This window comes from Terrapene carolina, unplaced genomic scaffold, assembly GCF_002925995.2.
Source record: "Terrapene carolina triunguis isolate 2854851 unplaced genomic scaffold, T_m_triunguis-2.0 Scaffold66, whole genome shotgun sequence".
NCBI classification, from domain to species: Eukaryota; Metazoa; Chordata; order Testudines; family Emydidae; genus Terrapene; species Terrapene triunguis.
In genome coordinates this window covers 682,571-695,323 of record NW_020664417.1, presented here as the reverse complement: position 1 = coordinate 695,323, position 12,753 = coordinate 682,571, and the positions used below count along the sequence as shown (strand labels likewise).

The following is a 12,753-nucleotide window of genomic DNA, read 5'->3' as shown; positions in this document are numbered from 1 at the left end:
GCTGCTCCGGAGTCCAGCCCGGCAAGCTGTGGGGGAAGGGCTCTGGCTGCCAGAGCCCCTTGCGAGCGGCTGAATTTCCTGCAGCCCTCCCAGCCGCGCCTCGCTCTGCATGGGGGGGAAATCCCGGACATTTTTAGTAATTTACAAATTCCCCCCCGGATGCTATTTTTAACACAAATAGCAGGACATGTCCGGGTAAATCCGGACGAATGGTAACCCTAACATATGGACAAGCTGCCAGAGGGATACTTTATGTACAAATTTGCCAGTGGCTCACATGACTATTTGCTGGACAGCAGTAGAAGTATTAGAAATTAGGAATCTTAAATTCTGTTCCAGGGTTTCACAGAGGATTGTGATCTATTGGCTACAGCATTAGCTGCAGCCATCATAGCCAAGCCCATATTTCACGCATTCACTTGGAAATGCAATGTGGCTGAGAGGACAAGAGATTAGTCTGAGATATTAGAGATACAGGATATATTGCCAGCTTTGCTTGCAGTAACCTTGTGAATTCTCTGTCAATTTATTTGTAAAAGAGAGGAATGATATTGGACTGCTTCTGCAGGTAGGGCTTGAGGCCTTGTCAATAAGGTATCTGTAGTGCACTGAAATATAAACCACAGTCAGTAGATTTGATACCAAATTGGGTAGACTTCTGGTGCCTAATTCAGGGCACTTTTTCTTTAGGCCACAGGTTATTTGGACAGGTGTTGGATTGATGATCTATGGAACATTGCCTGACTTAGCAGAGCAGTGGAACAAACAGCCTAATTTAGCTGAAATGCAGATTTCCCACAAAATCCATAAATTTGAGAACTCTATTCTGAAATGGCAAGTGAGAAAGGAATATCTGGGGATATAGAAATTATGACAGGAAGGAAGTGATCATATTAAGGTTCTGGGTTCTAAGAAGATTAAACCACCAGACAGAACCAGTGAGTGCAGCAGGTCAGAATGGGGCAATCAGTGGGAAGATATTTTATATGGAAATTTATTTTAAGAGGAGGTAATAGGGGGTCACATGATGCACTACAGCACCTACAATGTCTCCAGAAGCTTCCATCAGCAATCTTATAACATCCTTATTTCAAGTACTAATTCCCCCCTCCCCCTCAACTAATGAAAATCACATATACATCTCGCTAAACCTTCTCTTAGAGCATTCAGAAAGGCATTTCTATTAATTTAATATCAAAACTAGCAACTCTAAAAGAGTGGGAACAGCTCTAGAAAAGAGTCAAGATGGCAGAGCTATGCAGTATGTAAAATCCAATGATCTGGCCTCCAAGATTATACAGGAAGTTAACTCAAATTTGACTACAGTAATGACTCAAGAAATGAAAAAGTCTCTGCTGTCCTTCTTAGACTGGAAGAGTAGATCTTAGGAAAAACTTTATAACTATAAGGATAGTTAAGTACTGGAAAATGTTTTTTCTGAATGGATTCCAAAACTACTGGATCTACAGGTAAAAAGAATGTTAAAATAACAAAGCTTATTAGGCACAAAACAGCCTTCACCCCTGATACGTAGTGATCCTCCTTCAGAAATGTAAAGATAGACAATCAGTTTTATAAGCTACAATAGAAAAGAGAGATCTTACTTACTCGGATAAAAACTTGTCATTTTTCTAGGATTTTTCCTCCCTCTCACAGCAGCACATAACTGCATTCAACCCAACAAGAAAGCTACTTCAAAATCAGCTAGTTATAACTTAAGATTCACGAACCTTCTTTGAAGAAATGCAAAGCTTTATGTTTAAAAATTCTGAGGAAGCTTTACAATTTGGAAACTCAGATTAAAAATATCTTAACTCTAAAAACCTTAAAACATTATTTTGTGTTAAATTAATGCTGCTATATAATTAAATGGCAAATTTAATTGTTAAATGAAAGATATTTAAATAATTCATTTTTTTTCTTATTTGATGTATATTGATATATATGACCGTAGTTTGTGATTATATGTTAGTTAATAGAGTTCATTTCATAATGTTAATAATATGAAAACCTAAATTTTGGGTACTGATTGAGAGAAGCCTACACTCTCCACATAATCTACCCTCTCTGTACACTTAAATGAGCATATATGAAATCCATGATGATCCTTTACCTGTAGATAGGCTCCCTGATCATTCTCAATGTCCTTTTCTTTCAGTATGAATCTGATACTTCTAATTATTGGTTTCAGAGTAGCAGCCGTGTTAGTCCGAAGAAGTGGGTTGTAGCCCACGAAAGCTTATGCTCTAATAAATTTGTTAGTCTCTAAGGTGCCACAAGTACTCCTGTTCTTTTTTCTAATTATTGGTCCTTATACCTGACTAAGAATACTAAAGAGGGGTAAACTTAGACTCCTACACTCATTCAAGGACATATCTTATCTTACTGATTAATGGCTAACTAACACAATCTGTTTTAAAAGAATGTCATAATTCAGAATTTTCCATTGTTTATTTTATTTAATATTAACCAATGTTATTGAACTTAAGAAGTTCCCCCTGAAAGAAATAGAATGAGGGTGAGAAAAAGAGAAGGGAGAATATTATCTGTTAGTTTGCCACATTATATTACCATTGTCAGCACGGAACCACTATATGAGTATTACTGTGCAGATCCTATTGATTCAGTGATGTCTTTAATGATTGGACTTTTTTTCTGTCTTTAGCTGTGATGATTTAAGAATAAATCTGCTCACATTGCCCTCAACAGGATATTGTATTGTACATGTGATAATGTGAGTTTATGAACGAGTCATCCCACTACACTACCTGTTTATTATAAAAAAAGAACTAAATAGCATATGAAGCAATTTTATATGGTACAGAATGAGATCAAGAATCAGCTTGTTGAGATGCCTAAGAGAGACAACATAAGGGTTAACCTCCAAACTGGAGATTTTATAAATGGGCGTTTGTAATTCAATATGTTTAGAACTGGTTATATTTTACAGAAATTCAAATCAACAGCTCCACATTGCAAAGCAGCAAAGAAATATATTACTTCCCTATTATTCTTTCTAACTTAGTATGTGGCAAAGACATTTTTATTTCAGCAGGAGATCTCACAAAATCCCAACCTAGGGACTATTCTGCAAATTTAGGGAAGGACTGTAATGTTCTTTGCCACAGTGCGTGAATTATCATTGTCCTTGTGGATATATGACCTACAAGGCTTTACTCCACAAAAGGAAAACAGTATGTTTAAAAGATGAGATGCCAAAGGACTGTGGGCTATTAGAAATTTTTCCAGGGCAGAACACTACTATGGTACTTTCTTTGAACAATACCTTCTCAGGTATTCTATATGTAGCTACAAATTAGAATTTCCTAGACATATTTAAAAGGAGACACACCACAAGTGGAGAAGAACCATTTAGAATGTATAACCCAGATAATACCCTATCTCTATTGCACATCTTCTTTAGTCTATATTCTGGACTCCGGATATTAAAATTCCTTGTATGGATAATCATTGACAAAAACTGTTTGAAAATCCTTTGAAGTGTCTATTTGCAACAATTACAAAGAAATGCTTTGTGTGACATAGATTTTTCTATTTTCATTCAGTTTTCAACCAAATAAATCCAGATTGATATTTAAGATGGTGTAAATACAACTATTAATCAGACTCTCTCAGCATTACTTATGGAGCTGTCAATATACACACCGGGCATTGATCCACCTTATTATATGTTCTAAGTTGGTAATTCACACAGGCGAGCCATATCACTTTCACTCACCTATGTCAGTGGTTTTCAATCTTTTTCATTTATGGACCCCTAAAAAATGTCGAATGGACGTGAGTACCCCTTTGGGAATTTTAAAAACAGTCTGCGGATCCCCAGGGGTCCATGCACCACAGATTGAAAACCACTGTTCTATCATAACGACAACCTTTCGTGGACTCCTTAGACATAGTCTGAGGACCCCCGGGGTCCGCGGACCACAGGTGGACAATCACTGACCTAGGTGAACAGTCACTGACATGAGCAGTCTCATTGACTTTAATGGGACTACTGTGTCAGTAAGTGCTCACCAACATGAATGAGGATTGCAAGATCTAGCCCTCAGTGTTTAACCCTTTATTATACATGCTGGCCCACATCCCTAGCTAGTAAAAATGAGCACAGCTTCATTACAGCCAATTGATTTTTAATTACTATCTTTAATATTAATAATTTGTAAAATGAAAGACCAAATTAAGCACAGTGAGTGCCAAAGTGGCCTTTCCTGCACAGGGGAATAAAGGCATGGCAGGTAGTAATGCAGAGGGCGGAAAAGCAGCCTCCACAGAGCTACTACACCATTTCCCATGGGAACCGGGCAAAACCTGGAGGGACAGACACTGTGATAGATAGGGGCTAACTCAAGGTACAGAGGAAAGATTGAAAAAAAAATGGGTTTGTTTAGTCTGGAGAAGAAAAGACTGAGTGGGGCTATAACAGTTTTCAAGTACATAAAAGGTTGTTACAAGGAGAAGGGTAGAAAATTGTTCTAATTAACCTCTGAGGATAGGACAAGAATCAACGGGATTAAATTGCAGCACGGGAGGTTTAGGCTATACATTAGGAAAAACTTCCTAACTGTCAGGGTAGTAAAGCACTGGTACAAATTGCCTAGAGAGGTTGTGGAATCACCGTCATTGGTGGGTTTTAAGAACAGGTTAGACAAAAACTTTTTAGGAATTGTCAAGTTATTACTGAGTCCTACCTTGAGTGCAGGTGACTGGACTAGATGACCTATCGAGGTCCCTTCCAGTCGTACACTTCTATTATTCTACTCCCCCAACTACAAAGAAGGGGAAAATCAGACAGTAGATTGTGATTTGGAGTTAGACTCGGTTTACAGGGTTACTCATGGGATAGTGCAGTGACATGCTGCCCCACGCATGGGGCTTGTAGCAACTAGCAAAGTCACAATGTAATATAGAGTTTTCCTTTACTTCAGCTATCTCATAAACATTTGGTATTTCTGATTTCCATGCAACTTTTTTTGTTTTGTCTGTTATCTTGAAAGCCATTTTTTTTAGTAGATGATAATTGCACTGGCACTAAATCAAAGACTGTAATTACATGGACCAAAGTAATGAAGGTTTATATTAATTCCTGACCAAGTGCAAAATGAACTGCTAGATCAAGTGGAGTTAACAATAATGGTTCTGTGATTACTTTAATGACTAGACTATTGTTATTTCTTTAGCCCTGACTATTTAAAAACTAGTCTACTCCCTTTCCCCTCCTGAGGTTGTTGTAAATTGTTTTTGTGAGTTTAAAAGCACTGTTACATTTATAAGTTTTTTTCTAACTATTCAATGGTAGCATATTGATCACCCAATAATTTACTTGTGTCCCATATTCTAGGCAGTGCCATTATATGGAGAAGAATCTATTTAGATAAGAGAATATTAAACACATATATTAAGGAAAATGCAACCTCCCAACTTTGTGTTGCTTTGCATTCGTTAATATTCTATACATGAAATATTAATTGCCCAACAAAACTCAAGAAAGAGAAGATGAAGATTGCTTTAGTTCACAAAACTATATATATATGAATACAATAAGTATTTGCTACATCCTATACTACTCATAGCTTTATTAGCGTGTTTCCAATTCTCACTATTTTATTATGAGACTTGTCACATTTGATGTTTGCTTTATAATGCTCTTGTTCCTGGAGTCATGGAATCCCAGCTTTCTTTTAAAAAATTGTAATTTTTCAGTCCTTAGGGTTGCAGAATAAAGCTTGAAAATGTGACCCAAGTGTACCCTAAAGGCTTAAAAACCAGAAGCCAAGCAAAAAGAACCTCAAATTTACCATTAAAATGACCCCCCCTCATTATTTTAAGCTAGTTTCATGATTTTGGGGAGTCCGACTCATGGTTTTTGAACATTTTAGTTGGCAATATCATATTTATGCTTTGTGGTTACTTCAGTCACTGCAGATCAGAAAGCATATTATCTCTTGATTTCTAGTGCATCTGGTAATATATATATGCTCTTCCTTATGAATTTCTCAGTTTTCCATCATATTATCTACCAATCAATCACATCTTATGAATAACAAATTATTTCATGGGAAATTCTTTAATTCTGTCTTAAAATCCAAATTTGAAAAAATCTCACCTCAATTTCCAAAGAAAAAAATGTCTAAAGATTCAATTTTATCCTCATTGAATAAAATTTAGCGGTTTTCTGCAGTCTGCTAAACCCACATTGTAAATGCCAAAATGCATACCTCCTCATCTAGATTACGTTTTATTTACATTAAGGCTGAAACAATTTTAAAACATTTCTTTTCTAAGATAGGGTTATGTTTGTCTCAGATCAGTGCACTTGTGTATTTCTGGCCAGAAGAGTGGGATGTAAAAGACTAGATACTGTACCTACCTGGAGATTTCTTTAAAAAGAAAGCATTTGTTTTATCCATGTAGACATATGAAAATGAGGGAAGCATCCCAACAGGCCTTGTGGAAGGCATTTCACGCATGCATTAGAAGATAATCACTAGTGAAATACTGTGTATTACTCTGGTGTCCACACTTGGAAAAACATGTTAAAAACTGGAGCATATTTTAGAGAAGAGCTACAAAAATTAGTTGAGGTCTGAAAAATATACCTCACAATAGAGGATGACAATCTATTCAATTCATCAAAGGAAATAAGGAGGCAAACTTGATCACAGTCTGCAAGTACCTACACAGTCAGAAGATAGCTGATATTATTAAACTAGCCGAGAGAGGCATTTATAAATGAAATGGCTTGAAGTTGAAACTAGAAAAATTCAAATTTGAAATAAGATGCAATTTTTAACAATGAGGGTCATAACTCATAACAAATTACTCATGAGAATTCATCATCACTTGGAGTCTTAAAACTGAAACTGAATGTCTTTCTAAAAGAAAAGATGTAATTCAACCACAAAGTTATTAGACTCAATAGTATTCACTTAATAAATAGGGTTCACTTATGTAGGAGAGAAGAACAGTTTCCTTCACTCCAGGAATTACTGGATGAAATTTTATGACCTGTGTTGTGCCGGAGGTCAGACTAGATGATCATAGGGAGCCTTTCTAACCTTACACTTTAGGACTTTATTACATATTTAATTCAAACTCAAAAGATGCCTTTTAGCACAGCAACTGATTGTGGAAAAGAAATTCAAATCACTTCAACAAAATCTAACTAATGCCCCCCACCCTCCAAAAAAAGTTCAAGCTGAATAAATTCAATTGCAACATTTACAAGCAAACGAATTACTGCACACTTCATAGACTTAATATTTTTCTTCGGTTTTAGAACCAAATGGATCCAGACCTACATTTAAGATGTTCTATATGTGATTATCAATCACCCTCAGTCATACACTGTTTGTAGAGCTGTTTTTATATACCCAATTTTGGGCACTAAGTCACCTTTTCACATTGGCCATTCATTCAGTTTTTAAACCATTATTGCACGCAGTTGGATGGGACCAACTCAATTGTATTGACTTAGACACAATGCCTTTAGTGGGCAAGAGGATTATCCTAGGTCTATTAAATATACCAATGAAGCCCACATTACTTATGTGGCAACATTAAGCCTATAGCTGCCTTGAGGTACACGAATCTCAAAATTCTGGCTGAATTAAATAAGCTTCACAACTCTCCTTTTCCCTCCCTTGCAACAGTACATGCAAACATGCCCATTTTTCTAACTGATGACTGGTTCAACATCAGACATTTGAATTCTGTAGCATCCATATGAATGGTCTGTTCCTTTAGGCCTCCTGTACCTCTGAGTAGCACAGGGGCTGTGAGATGACGTGATCAGGACTGTAATGCACATGAATTATTCATTGCTGCATGAAGTTCCGAGCTCATAATTTAGTGCTCCCCCATATAACAGATCACAAATGACTTCGTTTCACTATAAAATCTTTCCACCATTAATAAAACAAACCTTGTCAACTGAATTTCCTACAGCTGTGCAACTAATGTTCAAAATATGTATGTCTAAATTAGGATCTACACTTGAGCATTAAAATTGGTATTTGAGAGGGTATATAAGTGCCTATTTTAAGAACACAGTTTGGACACTGGACCCAACTATAAGGCCACACCTTCTAACTATAAGGTTAGAAGCCACACCTGTAGTGCTACCAAGCAGCTGACATCTCCAGGCTACCACCCAGCAGCAGCTTAACTAGCTTGCGTGCCACTTCCCATGAACCCACTGAGGACACAGCCCATGGGCAGTTCCACCTCAGCAATTTGACAAACAGCAGCCCCATGGCTCCTGATTGTCTCCCTGCCAGATATAAACCCAAGGAGCATTCCAGTAACTGTCCAGGATACAGTGTGGATCTCTGGGGCTGCCATGATTGTTCTTTGCTCTTGAACTCCTGGCTTGATTTGGACTTTGCCTCCTGACTTGGAACCTGAAACCTGACTCAGACTCAGACCCTTAGTATTGGCCCTGGCTTGGACCTGACAATGAACTCCTCTGCTACTTCCGGCCTCAGGTTTGTCCTTTCCCCTGACTGCCCTTATTGGGATCCTGACTCCAACCCTCAGGTCCCCTCTAATGCCCCAGAGCCACGGGGAAGCTGACATATGATAACTGACTCCTGGAGGATTCCTCAGGAATCACAGGTGGCACAAAGCCAAAGTAGCAGCTCTACACCACTACCCTCCCAACATCCCATGTAAGAGTTCATTCTAGGAGAAATTGAGCATGGCCAGCAAGTTCCTATATCCAATAACTCCCCAGGTGCCTGACTGGCTCCTTGGAATTACGGGCAACTGTGCATACGTTACAGAAGCTTTGAGGCTACTGTAAATTATACTAGAAACCAACCTAGTCACTGGAGTAAAGCTACCTCTGCCCCGGTCTTTATGTTGTTGCTATGAATGTATCTCAGTTGCAACAGAGGATCTAGACCTCTAATTTAGGTATCCAAGTTCTTAAGATGGTTGTCTTTCTTGTGAATCCTAAGAGGTGCTGGAGTCTTTTACTTTTTCTCTCACTCTCTCAATCTTTGAGTACATTAACAGTTACTAATGGAGTTCAAAATGACTCTTTAAATCAATCATGTGAAATGTTAAAATAGTTTACATATATGACCTTTGAAGCAATATTAAAAACATGAAGTATTATTTCATTAGTTTGCACAATATCCAGAAATTATAGTTTGTTTGATGCAGGGCTATTACACAGAATCTTATCAACAGAAACCATTATATAAGCCTCTGTTTTCAATCTAGAAATCCTGACCAAGTTTTCTATTCTGTAGTCCCATCTTTCCATATACTAGTTCCATAGGAGAAGCAACTGAGGGTAACGGGTACATTAAATTCCTCTACCTCAATTCTGTATCCTTCCTCATGTCCAATATTCTCTCCAGGCCAGCCAGCAGAATCCATTAATTGAACGTATTAGTCCTGAACCACAGGTGACAATGCATATGTAAATCATTATATAAACGACAGCTTGTTGAAAAATTTTGTTCTACCTTTGAGTCATCATGGTGTTACTAAACAGAGACATTCCTAGATATCATGTGTCGAGAGCACATGATGCACTCAAGTAATTAAATTTCATTATGAATTCTCAGGTCTCTGCGGCCAGTTTGCTAAAAATGATACTGGCTCTAGCACTGGCTCTGTTTTGTACGAAGTTTAGTTTTACTGTGTTTTGTGGCTGTATTTTATTTCATTCAGACTTTAAACTTTTACACTGTTACCAGTTTGGTTAGCAGTCTGTCTTGTTACAAACTTTTCTGATTCATACCTTATATATAATATAACACAAACTAATGAAATAATACTTCATGTTTTTAATATTGCTTCAAAGGTCATATATGTAAACACTCTGTCTTGTTACAAACTTTTCTTATATATAAGGTATGAATCAGAAAAGTTTGTAATAAGACAGACTGTTTACATATATGACCTTCGAAGCAATATTAAAAACATGAAGTATTATTTCATTAGTTTGAATTATATTATATATAAGGTATGAATCAGAAAAGTTTGTAACAAGACAGACTGCTAACCAAACAAGTTTTATATATATATAACAGGACATCCTCTATTCCCCTAGCTAACAGAATAATTTATAATAGATGACATACCAGCATCATGAAATTGGGAATAAGATGAGGTAGAATATTAATGAAATCTCTGTATGTAAAATTGTCCATCTGATCACATTTATCTCTCTGCTACATTCATTTGCACTCAGCTAGGACTTCAATTTCTATCAGCCAAGCTATCATACATTGTGATCCCTCTGCTGGATCATGAAACATCTAATTCAAAGCAGGAACAAGCGTAAGAAAAGTAGAGAACATCTACATGAAAGAACAGCTTTTATGCTCGGAGTTTCTATCTACAAAGTATTTCCAATTATTGTTATTGTGTATTTAACACAACAACAAAAACAATTTTTAAAAATTTAAGATATTAGGTCACCATTTAACTTAAATACATTTCAAGTTCATTAAGAAATAAGCCTTATCCAGATATTAAAAAATTACCATAAAACTCAGCAAACCTTACTTCTGGTAGAGGACTGGCCGGTTTGGTGAGGATTCCTCCCACATAAACAACATTTGGTAGCGTCGGTCTTGGAAACTCTAGTGCTATATCTGTACACAGCATCCACAGGCTGGAGTCATGAACCAAATCATGCATCGACCGCTCTGGCAGCACTTTGTGTTTCTGCATTATCATTTCATATTTCGGCAGAACCAAAAAATTGACTCCTAATCTTGAAACCAGATAAATAACAGTGTTTTTAATCCTGTCTAGAAAGTTCATATGATCTGTGAGAAGTGAGTTAAATTCTGGAACGTAAGATAAAGGAGCCGGAGCACCTACTTCTGCTGGATACCAAAGGCCAGTGGAAAAAACAGCATATTTAACACCTAAAAGGTGAGCTATAACAAACCCACACATCTCATTAGGATCCACTAGCAAGAGGTCAAATTTTTCCTGTTTCAAGGCATGCATTAGGTTCTGGTTGCCCACAATCATGTCACAGTTCTTAGAATAATGATCCAGGATGTCAAATAGTTCCAGTGCTGTCAGTCTTCCAGAGAAAATACTCCTCATTTTGGACTGAAGAAAATCATCCGAGGTGCTGCTATTAAAGATCCCTGGGTAACGTTGGAGTCTATAGTGATTAGATGGAGGGATGTGTCTGCCCTCAGAGAGGAGGAACACTGTCTGGTGACCTTGCTCATGCAAGGCTGAGGCCAGGGCCTTGAAAATATACAGATGGCTTTCAAACATAATTGGCGGCACAACAACGATTTTGGCAGCCCTTGCTATCCCGACAGCGCCCCACAGGAGAATGAAAACTGGAGTGTAAGACTTCATAGCTGAAATGACAAAAGAAAAAAAAATATTGCAACAGATTTCAATCCCACCTGTTGTTTAGAGTTTGATAAACAAACATTACTTGATAACATTTTCAAGTCTTTGCCAGGATAACCTTTAGTACCATTTTATCCCAAAGTCTTTTTAGTAGCATTCACTGGGAACAAGATAGCTACTTAGTTAAAAAAGAAGCAGGTGTTGTGTTTAGTTTCTTGTTGGGCTTTAATTTTTTTCTCTCTCTCTTTTCCCTTCTCCCCTTCCATCTGGTTATACAGGTGGGCAAGCAATTTCTTCTGATACTGATACAGTTCCTGTATTATATGGCAGGAAAGCTGATGAGGACAATGCAGCTGGTACCTTCCTGCAAGATACTGTGTGCACGGCTTCTGAATTATACATGGTATCCAACAGCAAAGGGAAACAAGAACTTAGTGTCCTCTGAAACCCAGATCGTCCTAGGCTTTGGAGCACTAGCATGACTGCAGCCAGTTCATGTTAAGTATTTTGGGTGAATTTAATATTCATAAAGGATTCAAAGACCTAGAGGCTAACCTCCTCTGTTTATCTACATAACAGGCACAGCTTGTGTAGTAGCACTACAATCTTCCCCACCAGCATGCCTCAACCCTGTATCTAGAAGCACCATCTCTGCCAATCCATCCTGATTCTCTCAATTGAGAATTCCAACAATTCTGATGGTGGATTTTGGGAATGTGCACTCATTACCATTTGAGCAACAGTGCCTCGAGTGTGTTTCCATTGTAAGCTCATGTTGTCACAGTTGCCCATAGCCTTCAAAAACGTTCTCCTGCATTTTCCAGGCCTGACCTCTGCTGAAGGTGACTTTATATTTTTTAGTTTTTAAGTTTGAGACAAAAATGGTTCAAGCTTTTCTCCGTAGGTGGAGAATATGAAAACTCACATACAAACTTTCCATACATGTATTAATGTTATCTTTTAACAAAGTTATAATCCAAACAATAGCCCTCCCTGAAACAGAAGTACCTGTGAGTGTTGCAGCAAAACTGATTTTGATATGACTGAATTCTGAGCCTTTGAAAGTTATACTTCACATGAGTACAATTGTTATGCTTGTTCGAAATTTGTAGTAACATAGGGAGTTGAGATGTGCAAGTTTGCATTGCTAATTTAGTCCTTGATTCAACACATCTCAACTCCCCATGTTACTTCACTCTGCATGTTACCACAAATGTCAAACAAGCATAACAATTGTACTCATGTGCGAAGTATGACAATAAGCATGTGCTTAAGTCATCCTTATTCAGATCAGCATTTAAACAAACGCTTAAGTCCCATACACTTCATATGGAACAAAGGGGCCAGATTCTGGCCATAAGTGGCCAATAGAAAATTCCTGGGGTGTAAAGG

At 37.5% G+C, this 12,753-nt stretch overlaps 1 protein-coding gene across 1 annotated transcript in view; it reads right to left on the bottom strand.

Moving 5' to 3' along the window:
• Positions 1 to 12,753, bottom strand: part of UGT8 (UDP glycosyltransferase 8) — a 51,177-nt gene that overhangs the window by 32,288 nt on the left and 6,136 nt on the right. The window contains exon 2 of the mRNA XM_024192644.1: positions 10,543 to 11,366. Within this exon, the coding sequence (XP_024048412.1) occupies positions 10,543 to 11,364 (822 nt within the window). The 5' untranslated portion in view covers positions 11,365 to 11,366. The remainder of the gene's footprint in view (positions 1 to 10,542; positions 11,367 to 12,753) is intronic.